This window comes from Lagopus muta, chromosome 7, assembly GCF_023343835.1.
Source record: "Lagopus muta isolate bLagMut1 chromosome 7, bLagMut1 primary, whole genome shotgun sequence".
Classification (NCBI taxonomy): domain Eukaryota; kingdom Metazoa; phylum Chordata; class Aves; order Galliformes; family Phasianidae; genus Lagopus; species Lagopus muta.
In genome coordinates, this window is record NC_064439.1 from 2,152,334 (window position 1) to 2,166,041 (window position 13,708).

The 13,708-nt window shown below is 48.8% G+C and overlaps 1 protein-coding gene across 1 annotated transcript; it reads right to left on the minus strand.

Moving 5' to 3' along the window:
- Nucleotides 1-1,786: 1,786 nt before the first annotated feature.
- KLHL40 (kelch like family member 40) lies at nucleotides 1,787-11,204 on the minus strand. Its single transcript, XM_048951614.1, has 6 exons — nucleotides 9,893-11,204; nucleotides 6,517-6,677; nucleotides 4,826-4,933; nucleotides 4,141-4,326; nucleotides 3,066-3,212; nucleotides 1,787-2,420 (listed from the first exon to the last, which is right to left on the minus strand). Exons 1-6 carry the CDS (start codon nucleotides 11,036-11,038, stop codon nucleotides 2,309-2,311), a joined length of 1,860 nt encoding a protein of 619 aa, XP_048807571.1. The 5' UTR covers nucleotides 11,039-11,204; the 3' UTR covers nucleotides 1,787-2,308.
- Between the last annotated feature and the right edge of the window lie 2,504 nt (nucleotides 11,205-13,708).

The window sequence follows — 13,708 nt, forward strand, 5'->3', positions numbered from 1 at the left end:
GGCGTTGGCCCTTTTTGCCTACACGATGGGAGATTTCAAACTGCTGCTTTATCTTTTCTTGCTCTGTGCTGAAGGTGGTACCTCCTAAAGTTTGTGATGGATGTGAACAACATGGGAGTTCTCAGCTCCTATTAACCAAACTCCCAGCAGACAGGCGCAAGGTGAGGACCAGGATGCTGACTGGGCTTAATCACTGCTTCTCAAGCCATTATCAAGGGACCACACCACTAATTACACAGCACAGCAGTGCTCCCATTGACTTCAAAGGGCCACGCCATTGCCTTCAAAGGGCCCACGTTTCCCCCAGGAGCAGCTGAGCTGTGAGGAGAGGAACCATGGGGAGGAAGCCTCCCTCAGGACCAAGCAACAACAGGTTTCCGTTCCGCAACCAGCAAGAACTGCTGAGCTACTGGTTTCCAGCCCCAGGCAGGAGGTGTTGTCCCACCCCTGCAACACATGACTTCGTTTTTGAATTCCAGGCTCTTTCCACTTCTGACACAAGCCATTATAATGGCCTGGGAGCCTTCCATGGGAATTTCTCCAGAACTGGAGGGAGGGTGGCCGTTTGTTTATTCATTTATTGGTTTGTTTGGCCACAGATTTTTTTCGTCATGTTTGGTTGTTTCGAACATTTTGGTTGCTTTTTTTTATTATTTTTATTTTTTTTTCCTTTTTAATGCTATCAGCTGCCAGCCGGTCCCTTCAGATTTATTTTTCTCGTGAAAACGTTTCATTGCTCTTCTGACATAATCGTCTTCTAAGGAGATTATCCTGTAATTGTTAGAAAATCCTTATGGTGAAGGCAGGACAAGTCTCTGGCTCCTTTACTCATGGAAAAATGTCTTTACTTCCAAACTGGTTTCAGTTTCTCAAGGCTGCGTTTTGAGCTGGACGAATCAGCCAAGCTTCTGATAGCATAAAGTTTGTGCTGCTTTGAGGGCATTCATTTACAAGATCTGTATTTGTTCTTTTTCGTTACGATCGCCCCTGTTTGTTGCACCACGTGATGCTGTAGGCATCCAGCTGGTATTTCTCTTCCTAGATAAGTTTCTAGCTCTTATGTCTACTGAGAAAAGCTTTGAGGACACGAGCACTAAAGCTTCTGCTCTGAAATGGGGGAAAATCTGGGGCTCCCCGTGGGGCTGGATTTCTCCAGGCTTCTCATCACAGCTTTTTCTCAGTCCTTGCATTTGGTTGCTGTGCACATCCATTTACAGCTCCATCAACATTCAGAGAAAGGAAATTTGGGGGGGAAATATTGTCAAGATTTATTCTGAAATGAACTGCAGGTCACTCAGCATGGACATGGTTAGATTTTTGGTCTGACACATCTCTGTCCTGCTGCTGGTACAGCCGTGTTTCTAAGAAAACATCATCATGATCACTTAAAAAACAAAACAAAACAGAACACAATGCATTTTGTCTCAGCAGGAAGCTCTATTTGAGCCAAACACCGCTGGGATCTCCAAGAATTCTGCAAATTAGAATAGTGCTTTAAAAAAAAAAAAAAAGTTTGTAACGATAAAAATGAAAGCATAAATATAAAACCTTTCCCTAAAGAAAAGCACTTGTCCCTCCATACATGAGGACATTGTAGTCTGTGATTGACTACAAGGAGCCCTAAGGGATGGAGATGAGTGTCATGCCCGTAGCCCCTCTTGCAGCCCTTACCTCCTTGCATCTCTTCAATGCAAAGTCAGGATGGAGGAAAAGAACTAATTTTTTTTCCTGTTCATTGTGATGTTGAAGGAATTTCTGCTCCCAGTGCTCACGAGCCTTTTTTCTTACAACTTTCTCATCTCTATGACCTTCACCACGTGGGAACTCCTCAGAGTCCCCCAGATCTGACCTGCACCACCTCCCTTTCCCCTCTGCAGTGCTTTGTAGCACAAAACCTGCGGCTGCCCTAGGTGAGGAAACCTATCAGAGACCCTTTTGTCTGGAGAAACTTAATGCCTTCAGAACCCCCCTTTTAGCTCCACTGATGGCTGGAGAAGATTGGAAAAAACATGGAGAAAAAACATGGAACAAGAGAGGAATCTCTTTGTTCTGCCAATTGAGGCTGGATTAGTGCATTGCTCCATGTTTGTTTGTCTTCCCCAGCTCCTTGCATGCTCCAAAATCCTTTTTTAGTTACCTTCTGAGCATCAGCAAGTTGCCATAACGCTTCGAGTCAATTTCCCCCCTCTCCCATTTGACTCAGTGATATGGTACCAATCACAGACACAATGTCCTGCACAGTATCTAGAGAAACTACATCTCCTACCACTCCCCATCCCTCCCTGCCCACTGAAGCAAGGAAATGATGCTACATCTTCGTTAGCCGCAAAACATTGAGGCGCACGGGAAGGAAAGTGGCACCAGAGGCATATTGGATCTCACGGAGGACCCCTTCCCACTTCTTCTGCTCTTCGTCGTATCTGAGGAGAGACAGACAGACAGACAGCTGTGGTGAGGAAAGCATCCCCTCTCTCCACCTTTTGAGCCCCCCACCTTCACAGCACCGTGCTATGACGTGCCAATAGCAGCTGCTGGAACCCTGGCGGGTGGGTTGGTATCACCAAGATGGAACATCCGTGGTGAAGGCCAGGCAATGCCTGCTGAGGGTGCTCTACAGCCACAGACCCGAGGGATGGGAGCTAGCCCTGCAGGAGCAGCTGTCGGAAAGTGCTTTCTGTCTCTGCTCCCATGTAAGACAATCTGCTTTCCAGCCCAAGCACTGGCTTTTCTCAAGGAGAGCATTCATTGCACAAACACTGCTTTGAGCCAAAGGGGGGGTCTGGAACCATCTCCAAACAAAATGGCAATTCGGGAGAAAGAGAAAGGAGATTTTCCCTGCTATTTCCCTATATAGGAGGCTGGGAGAAACCACTGAACCACCTAACGTGCCTTCCAGCACAGTACAGGGCACACATCTCTCCCAGAGACTTCGTGCAGCCTCGTGTTGGGGTAGCAGCATTTCCCTCAGACTGAAGGCATAAAGACCAAAACTATCTGTTTCCCTGGTGTCTGCTACTGAGTATCATCCCCCATCTCCCATGGGGAGCCCCGGGGAAGGTCATCACCTCCAGACATCGTTCAGCTCTGTTGGCACCAGCTCCCCAGACTCCGTCTCCACCGTGGCAAATCCTCCAAGCAGGTAGAGCACCCCAGACAGGCTCACCAGGCTGACCGAGCTGCGCTCCTGAGGGAACTCAGGGAAGGTCTCCCACCTGCCATGTGGAGAGAGGGACATGTTAGGGCACCCTGCCCACCCTTGGGTCTCAGCAGCACCCTGGGAATCAGTGGTTGAATCAATTCACAGCAGGCTAACTCGTGTACCTGGGATGTTGTTTGGGATGGGATCATTCATTTCATGGTGCTAGAAATAGCTGTTTTCATCATCACAGCTCTGTTTCATCTTCTGTGAGTAAATGAGCTGCAATGTACACCTAGCATGGACCAGCAGGTCCCATTGCTGGACTGGACCAGGACAGGGCTGACAACAGCAGGACTAGGGGAAATGGTTTTATGTTGAAGGAGGGAAGATTTAGGTTGGATGTTAGGGGGAAGTTCTTTACTAGGAGAGTGGTTAGGCCCTGGAACGGGCTGCCCAGGGAGGTTGTGGATGCCCCGTCCTTGGACGTGTTTAAGGCCAGGTTGGACGGGGTCCTGGGCAACCTGATCTGAATGTGTATGTTTGGTGGCCCTGCTAGGCAGGGGGGTTGGAACTACATGATCCTTGGGGTCCCTTCCAACCCGGGTGATTCTGTGATTCTGTGATTCTGTGACCCCAGAGCCCAAACTCAGGGAACACGTCTCTTGCACTGGGTGAAGATGATAAGATGAAACAACAGCCTCGCAAAGCACCCAACAGCTCAACTCATTGATGACCCACTTTTAATCTGAGCCTGGAATGATCCTGAGATGGTTGGACTGGATGATCTTAAAGGTCTTTTCCAGCCATGGTGATTCTGCGATCCTCAATAAAATGGTACTAATGACAGAAGCAACGTGCCACATAATGTCCTACTCAGTGAGGCCTCATTGATGCCCAAGGGAGGAACTGATGTGAGGAGCTGCAAGGATGGTTGGAAGCTCTTAATGTACACCTACAGCTGGTGCTGGTGTAACTACAGCCCAGAGGTGCTCAGTACGTACTTGTTGGTGGCAATGTCGTACACTTCCACTGAGTTGGTCAAACCAGAGTCGGTCACACCAGCTGCCACGTAGATTTTGTCTTTGTGCACAGTGGCTCCAAACAAGGAACGAGCAGTTTTCATGGGAGCCAGCTCCTTCCACTCGAACTTATTGGGGTTGTAGACACACATCTTCTTCAGGCACTTCCTAGAGAAAGAGGAGAGAGAAGGGGAGCGTAAATTGTCAGCCTTGCTCTGCAGGAGTTTGGGGATGCCAGTTGTGAAGAACATGGCTCTTTAGAAGGGATTTCAGTTCCCTCTGTGTTGGCCTTGGGGCATTTGCTTGGATAGGCAAGCTTGACACATGTTTGCCCATGCCCAGGGACACCATTTCTGTGTGGAACACATCCGTTCCTGATGTGACTGCTTTGGATAATCTGAAAAGCTCAGTGCTGTGTGTGCACACCTGGATAAATTGTCCATAACTGCCTCGCAGGACCTTGTGTGCAGCCTTCAGATGCTGTTTCAGTACTGTTGGCTCAACCTAACACTGCAAAACACCCTCACAAAAGTTGCCCAACACAGCAGTGTGAGATAAGTGAATGCATGTCACACTCCTTCCAGACCAGGACTTCTTTGCTGGGTTACAGAAAGTTTTGCTCACTCTATTGGGATGATTTCCAGGTTTCTCTTGATTTTTGACCTACTTGTCACTTCCTTTGCCTCCAATGACATAGACAAGGTCCTTGTGTGATACCACTGCGTGGCCGTAGACTGCGTAGGGAAGGGAATCAGCTTCACCCCACTTGAAGGACCTGGATCAGGGAAAGATGGGAAGAAAAAGGATTTGTAGCTTGCTGGGTGAGGCCCACAGTACACAGTGCAGATCCTGACAAACAGAAAACACAATATATTAAAAGCATGAAGTTTCCAATGGGATAATGCTCAACAAGTGAAATGCTCATCTTAAAAAGAAAACAAAGGGAAAAAATGTTTTTCTGCATTATGTAAAAAATGAAATCCAATGAGACTTAGAGGATACTCACAGCTTTTCCATGACAGAGGCTCCTGCTTTGTCCTCAAGTGGGGCTTTAGCACACCTCATGCACACCAGAACTTCTTTCTGGTTTGTGCTGGGTGGCCAAAAATGGAGCCAGCTAAAATGTGGATGTATTTGTGGTGCCTAGACCCAAAGGAAGGCTAAACACCTATGCTCAGTGGGCAGGTACATAGGCTCAAATAGGGCTAGAGTTTCTCAGGATGTGTTTTGATGTCCACGTAGCTCAGGTTCATTGAGAATCATAGAATCAGAACTGTTTGAGCTGGGAGGGAACCCTAAAGGCCATCAGGTCCCACTCCCCGCAATGCAGATTCCCACAGTTCCATCAGGTGCTCACAGCCCCATCCCCTGACCTTGAATGTCTCCAGGCATAGGGCACCACTGCCTCTCTGGACAATCCATTCTAGTGCCTCATCATATAGGATCAGCCTCCAAAGACCTGTACTTCATTCTACCTAAGAATGGAAATGCCTCCTAATTGCCTGAACACTCCAGTTGCTTCCACAGACCAGCGCTTTGTCCCCTCCAGGTTTGCTATAGTTGAACTCTTTACCTAAATTACACCAGAAATAGGAGTGGTGTTGCTCATATCTCTGCCAACTTACAGCCAACACTCAAGCCACCCCTGCACAAATGGCAGGAGGACTCACAGTGCTTCCCAGATAATACCCCGTGTTCCGGGGAAATGAAATTGGTTTCAAATCACAGCCTCTAAAACAGTCTTTGAAGCAGATGTATCTAAAAATAAATGGAGCAGAGGCTTGTTAACACCTACCACTCTGCCTCTTTAGGGCAGAGAGGAGCAGCCTTTGGATATTTCTGCCTCCCACGAGCAGAACAGGACGGTGCCTCTAAATACAGCTCATGACATAACCTGGTTCAGAGCCCATTGTGCAAAAAATAATTGGATATTATGCCCGATATCCATCAGGGTGGGCCATTCAGTGCCACATCTGAATACTTTCAAAACAAACTTTCCTGTCCAAAGGCACGCCCCGTGAGACCTCAAACCAAGGGCAGCAGCAGAAGGAAAAGCTTTTCCTCCCCTTTTTCCTCTGGATGGGTCCCACGTGAGCATCTGCCAAGGTCACTCCTTTGTAATTTAGTATCCCCATTTCTACTTCCACCTTGGGAGCTTCGATTACAACAAGCGATGCTGCTGCAGAGAGCAGCTCAGAGCCCCACAGCACAGCCTGAGTCCCAGGGTCTGGCTGCAGAGTTCGAGCCTTGTCACTGCGCTCCTTTGGTTGCTGGGGAGCCGGATTCACTTTGCACAGCAGCTGCCCCACATCCCCCTGCTGACCTCCTCCTGCCCCACACCTGCACCCCGGCACTTACAGGCGGTCGTAGCACAGCACTGAATCCAAGGTCTGCTCTCCCTCTTTCAGCTCTTTCCCTCCGACCACAAAAATGGAGTTTTCTGCCTCTCCCAGGCCAAAGAGGCAGCGAGGGGAGGGCAAGGGGGGCATCCCCAGCCAGTCCGAGTCCAGATGGTCATACTGAAAGGAAACACAAGGTCATTAGTGTGTGTCTTCCTGCAGAATCCAGGGGCTCAGAGCAGCACCCATTCCCACTCACTGCTTGTCACAGGGACAAGTTCCACTCTGTGCAAAGCCTTGACTTGGAACAAGCTTGGCCATCTTTGGGTGAAAGATTTCCATGTTGGATTTAAGTCTTAGAGATTTTGCCAGAACCTCTCTGGAAGCAGCATTTGTCTAGGTGCTTCACTGTGATATTTTCCATCTCCTCGAGGTCACGGTGTATTGCCTACAATTTGGGCTAAATAGCTCACTCACCTCAGACAGTGAAGAGCAAAATGCTTTCTCCTCCCACCAGTTCTCCTTCTTGCTGGCAAAGATCAAGCAATGGCTTATTACTCTGCTTTTCAGGATGCTGGTGTCCCCTACCACCTCACTGTGTGAATGAAATGCATGTGCTTCTGTCTGCACAAAAGCCCTTTACACAACACCTGTCTACCCAAAATCTACAGTGTACAACGAAGCTGAGATCACAGAATAGAATCATTCAGGTTGGAAAAGACCTCCAAGCTAACCAAGACCAACCCCAACCCACCCCACCATCCCCACTGACCACATCCTTCAGTGCCACACCTCTATGGTTCTGGGACACCTCCAGGGATGGTGACCCCACCACCTCCCTTGGCAACCTGTGCCAATGCATTACCACTCTTCAGAGAATATTTTTCTCCTGACATCCAACCTTAAGAGATGAGACTGCAAAGACCAGAGCTCTTCAATGCTGACCAAAGTGTGTGATAAGACATGGAGACTGAGACGTGCAATGCAGGTAGATGAGATGACCAAATCTTGGATGTCTGTGGATCAAGGCATTCCTCCACCAGAGAACATAAAGCCATGAAATATTATGAGACAGAATGGGGGCTGGGGGGCACTTTGGACACCAAGGTGTTCAGTGGGAGCTGTAAAATGGGTCAACAGTTTTAAGACAGCTTGGCAAGGAGCATCACGGGTTGAGTCCAGAGTGACCTCTAGCAGCCGTTTGGTGGAACCCTGCAGGAGGAAGCTGTGATGGAGCACAGCCTGAAGCACTGTTTTCTATGGGCTCGGGCCAAGGAGTTGCCTCCAAAGCCTTGGCCTCAGCTGAGTGCCTGTGATTGTTGTCCCTTTGTGAGCTGTGGTCCTCGTTTGTGTTATTTATGGTGCAGGCCTGAGCAGCACCGTCACCAGGAGAGTTCCTGCTCCTCGATGGGTTCAGTATTGTTTTCAAAGCATAAATCTTAGAAGTGACAAATAGAGGATACCGTTTTCCATCTGGAATGTCAACGGAATCATTCTGTTCCTGCCAAAATCTGCAAGGCCTCTGGGATTTATCAGCACTTATTTATATTGATGCTTGCCCTTAAGTGTAAACTAATCCTGACTGCAGGAGGAACAAGAAACTGGGGAGGACAGAAACAGAGTCAGGAGGTGTAAGAGGCTGCTGCATTGTACAGGGGTTCATTGTACAGGGACCGGCCTGCATCCTTGCGAAGCTGCAGCTGAAAAAGGCTGAGAACACCTTATTCAGACAGCAACACACACTGAGGGCAATGATGAAAGCAGGTTGAAGGGGCATCCAGATATCTCCCATCCAACTCTGCTGCTCAAAGTCACCAGGGCTTTCTACAGTTCCATATGAAATGTCCCCCAGGATGAAGGTTTTGTGACCTCTCTGGACTGCCGCTCCAGTGCTGCACCACCTCCATTGTGAATCTAACTGAGATTTCCCTCAGTGTATCTTGAGGCTATTGCCTCTTGTCCTTTCTATGTGCAGCCTTCCAGCCCTCACCATCCTGGTGATCTCTTCTGGCCTCACACCAGCACCTCTGTGTCTTTCGTGTGCTGAGAAGCCCCATATTGCACTCGGCGTCCACATCCACACCCATCTCACAGGTGTGGTCTCCCATACACCCAGATGCAGTCTCACAAGTGCTCAATCAAAAGGAATAAATCACTTCCCTCAACATGTTTGCTGCAGCCCAGGACATGGTAGACCTTCCCAGCTGCCCAGGGAATCAACTTGCCTGGTCAGCAGCAAAACAGGTGGAGGACTGATCTTTAGACATAGGTTTAGGCTGAATGTGAGCACAGCTAGGGATGGAGTTGCCCGTATCTGCTGTGGTCAGAGCTCCTTTTCAGTGCAAAAGGTTGTGTGCCTAGCACTAATTCCCCAGGCATTCCCCACTGCCTTCCCTCTCCATTCTGCTTTCTCAGGCTGCTGTCTCTTCCCATTAACTCCTCATTTCACGTGGGCTGCATAGGCTCCTAAGTCTGGCACTTCAGGTGAGGACAAATACATTCCCTGCACACATGGCACAGGTGCACAGCCCTGCTCATGCAACATCAAACTTCTGTGTCTCAGCATGGGAGCTGGTGCTGCTTTATCCTTCCAATACTCCGTTGCTTCCTTCCAAAACAGATGTGAGCCATGGGAACTTGTTTACCCAGGAGATTTCTGGGTAGAGGGGGAAGGACATAGGATTTACTGGATTCCTACAGGGTCGGCAGGAAAGGCAGTGCCCTGTTAGGTCCCCATAAGGAAGGTGGTCTTGGGTTACAACCCAGCCTGGGGCTCAGATTGCCTGCTCACAGCCCAGCCTGCTCACAGCTTTGGTTATTGCTGAGTTAGAATAGCCACTTTTCCTGTTAGATATCCCCCAGAAATGCCACAGCAGAGATTCCTTTGCACACAATGGAACTAGAACACAATCAGGGACAAGAACAGCATTGCAAAAGAGGATGATATTGGTAGGAAGGGACATGTTCCATGTTCCTGCAGTGTTTACTCTGTGGCTATAGCTGCTGCTGTTCCCTGTGTTGTCAACTGGCAGAATCACCTCTGTGTTTTGCTGGGGGTTCATGCCCACAGAACATAAAGGATGCAAAGGCCTGGTGCCTCCAACCTAGTTTGTGTGCCCTTTGGCAGGCAGGGCTGGAGCAAATGCATTCGCCAAAATGATGTCAGGTTCAGGATTTGGACCATTAAAGCCTTCTTCATCAATGACCAAAAACCCCTTTTAGTGGTGTGTGCTTTAAGAATGTAGCAAGAAAGTCTCTAATAAAGCAACTTAAATGTTTCAACTTCGTTTACCTCTTTCATTTTAGCATCACATGACAATGGATATTGCTAACATCAATTCAGACTGATCGTGCTCCTGGTCAAGGAAAATAAAGAAGCAAAGACTGTACAATACCTGTAGGAAGTAGGAACTCATGGGATCCTCTTTGCTGTCCTCATTGTAGTACAGTCCTCCCACAATGAAGATCTGATTCTCTTTGGTCACCAGACTGACGTGGTTCTTTGGGATTTGAGCAGACAGGGAGGCAAAATAGCACTCGTTGGCAGTGGGATCATAGGCCACTGCTCCACTGTCGCTCACCATGAAAATGAGGTCCTGGAGGAACATCCCAAAGCGCATCGTGTCATTTAAGATCCCTGGAAGCACATCTTCCTCTGTCTCTTCCTCCTCCTCTATTGCTCCATTGACAACATTGCCTTTTGCTTGCTTTTCATTGCTTTTCTTCACTTTCTTCTTCTTCACCACGGTGAATTTGCCTTGCTGGGCATCCTTCACCATCTGCAATTTCTTGAGCAGCTCTGGGCTGGACTTCACCACAGCCTGCTTCTCCACGTGGTCCTTGATGTAGTCCTTGGGCATGAGGCGGAAGCGAATGCTTTCAAAGACAACAGGCAGGGCCTTCTGCCGGCTCTCCTGGTCCTTGGTGCCCACCCACTTCATCACCACTTCAAAGACATTTTCCTCTTTCTCAATGTTGAGGGAGTCACTGGAGATGATGGCGATGAGCTCATCGGGTGAGAGCTGGTAGAATTCCTCATCACGAGAGACCAGTGCAAAGCGATCGCAGATGAAATCTCGAGCTGCCACAGCCAGCCGGGCGCAATCCAGCATCAAGCCCAGCCTGAAGATAGCCAAGCAGTTGCTGAGGCAAAGGCGTTTCTGCAAGAAAGACACGCAGACAGTGAAGATGGAGGGGATCTGGAACATGTTGGCCACAGAGAAGATGTCCTGAACATTCTGCTCTGTGATCTCCAGCTCAGAGGTGTAGATGTAATGGAGGATTTTGCCCATGACATCTGGATCGACATCTTCCAAGCTGACCTCCCTTTTCTTGCTCTCTTCCATGTCCGAGAGGAACATTGCCCGGAAATAGGGGCTGCAAGCTGCCAGCACCAGCCGATGGCAGGGAAATTCCTTACCCTTCACTTTCAAGACACAGTCCAGAAACTTGTTGTGGTCCAACATGTCTTTGAGTCCATCCTGAAGGAGGGTTTGCTGGTAGAGACGCAGTTCTTCCACTTGATCAAAAGGCAAACCCATGGTGGAGAGTAAGAACTCCTTTTCTTCCCTAAGCTTTCTTTTGTGTCTATTTACAAATATATCTGTATGTGTGCCTTTGGTAAAGAAACTTTCTCAAAGCACAGCTCGCAGGTCTCCCTTTCTTCCAGACTGTCAGCGCACTGGGAATGTGAAACGCTCTCTACTGTCGCAGCTGTCTGTGTACTTCAGCTTCCAGCGCAGGGCTTTATATATAGCCACCGTGTTACAAAGCTTCAGGAATCCATTTTGGAGCATGTGTAAGCTGATCACCCTTCAATATGACACACTGGGCAAGGGGGAAGGGAGGGGACGGGGGGAACAGCTGTACTTCAGCCTCGATGCTTCAGGAACCGTCTGTCAGCTGATGAGTCACCACGTCCCCTGATGGAAGGACGGGTGCGACCCTATGACAGCTCCACCGCACTTGGGAAATGTCCTCCAGATGAATCAAACACCGTAATCTGCCTCCTGGGTCATGAATGGCAGGGATGAGACCTCTGACGCTGCTAAACAGAACATTCCCAAACTGCTAAATCTTGCACGGTGGTAAAAACAGATCGTGAACCAAAGCTGGAAAGATGCAAGAAGGGAGAGTCCATGTGTTGCAGCATCCCTGAGCCCAGCTCGTCCCCAGGGCTGTGCAGGTTTGCCCTTTCTTCTCCTCTATAATCAGTTTTCAAGGGTCTGGAAGGGGATGGGGAATGAAACACAAGTATCTGAGGCAGAACTAAATTCAGAGACCCCAGCAGCGAGCTTCATTCATCTCACTGACTGAGGCACCTGAAAGCAGGTATTTACTTGTGAGTTTGGGGTCTTCTGCTGAGGTCTACTGGGATTCAACCCCCACGCTGAAGCCTGGAGACACAGTGGGGCAACATGACCAGCCTTCAGCAGGGGCTGCAGAAGAGCCAAGGGCTCTGTCGGGTCCTGCATCCTGCATGGACATCACAGAGCTTCACAAGGCCTCAGCTGGCTGCTCCAGGTCCAGCTCTTCCCATGGAGCTCGCAGGGAAGAAAATTGGTTTGGGCAGACATAGGTGAGCAGAGCAACTATGATTATTTGTAATTATGGTAAAACTCCTACAAGAGTCTGTTTTATCTCTGTTATTATGGACCCTTTGGGCTTTCTGACACTCAGAGATGGCACAGATTTAATTAACAAATTAATTGGATCTTTGCAAAGCCATTAGCCACACTCTTCTTGGTGTATTTAAAGCCACATAACCCCTTGCTCTGGCATGGGTGTGTTGATAAGTATGCTTTGTGACATGATGGTTATCTGAGTAATGAGGGAGGGGATGACGCTGGATGAAGCCGTACTACTGAGCTTCCAGCAGCATCCCAGGCAGTAATATAGCAGGCCTATAATCATGTGCTGATTTCAGCTCACATCATCAGTTCAGGATCACAGACACGATCAGAGGATGAGCACCGATCTTTCAGCTGGGTCATCCATCAGCAATATTCATTTGCTCCCAGATATCTGGGGCTGGACAGCCCCATCCTCCCCTCTCCCTTCTTTCTGTGTTAGCGTTCCACTTTCCCAATGTGGTCACATTATGGTTTGGAATTATCCTCCTCTGTCTTTGATCTTCCTTGAGCCCGGACTTGCTTTCCTTCTCACCGTGCTGCTCAGTGGGTGCTGCCATCCCAGATTTCCTTCCATGTTGCTCATGTCACAAGATGCTGTCTCTTCTCACTGCTGATCCCCCTTTGTGTGTAAGTCTCATCGCTTTAGAAATTGATGGGTTGATGGAAAACAGAGATATTTCCAAGCAAACAGGGCCCGAGGGCTGTTGTTTAGGCTCCCTATGGCCACAGAGAGTTGATTCACCTTTGGGAGTTGATTCACTGCGCCCAAGTTGGACAGTTGCCTGAGATGAGAGAACTCCACTAAGGTCCATCTTTCCCCATTCACCTAAATCATGAATTTATCCTAAATAGCCTTAACTGCTCCCAGTGCCTCCTACCCCTGGCAGAGATGGATGCCATCCTTGTGAAGGCCTGCGGCAGCATTCACAACTGTGAGCTGGGCAACTCTGAGCTGCTTTCAGCCAGCTGACCCTGGTCTAACAGAACTACAATGAATGAGTGGTATGCCCAGTGACCAAGGGACGAAGTCAGTCGTCTCCAGGTGGGCAACAGTCACCCCACTAAGGATGAGAGCGAGTGGAAACATATGTAAATCATCCTAAGGAGATGAAGTGCAGGAGGATCGCTCCCTCTCATCCAGACCTTTAGAGCAAGAAAGCTGAATGCAAGAATTATAGCTGTGTCAGGTTGAACAAGGTGCCTTGTGTAGAACTACTCACCTGGATTTGTAGTTGTAGTAAAAAGTTGCTTTTCTTGCTATCAGAGCCAGGCAATAACAAGGTTGGATTCGATACTTTCCCCAGTGGCATATGTTGAAACTGAGGGTCTTCTACACAAGGCTGAGCACTGAGACGTGGCAGTGGTAGCAGTGCTTTGGTGCTCCTGACCCATAGGACCCCTGTGGGCTTCTAACAGCAGTGATAACCAAGGGGAGACCTTCAGGCAAAGGTGGGCAAACTTCTCCCACGAGCTGTTCTGTAACAGAGTGCTCTACCAGCGTCTAAGATTAGCTTCTGACAGCTCCATTAGATGTAGCTGCTGAGTAAATTTAGATCCTTAGTGAATGGGTTATTTTCT

What these genes read in the sequence shown, in the direction of transcription:
- KLHL40 (XM_048951614.1), bottom strand. Translation starts at nt 11,038, where the DNA reads ATGGGTTTGCCTTTTGATCAAGTGGAAGAACTGCGTCTCTACCAGCAA. An exon ending in TGAGTTCCTACTTCCTACAG is followed by an intron (nt 6,678 to 9,892) that starts GTATTGTACAGT and finishes GTTTCCTTTCAG; the next exon opens with TATGACCATCTGGACTCGGA. An exon ending in GAGCTGAACGATGTCTGGAG is followed by an intron (nt 2,421 to 3,065) that starts GTGATGACCTTC and finishes GTCTCTCCTCAG; the next exon opens with ATACGACGAAGAGCAGAAGA.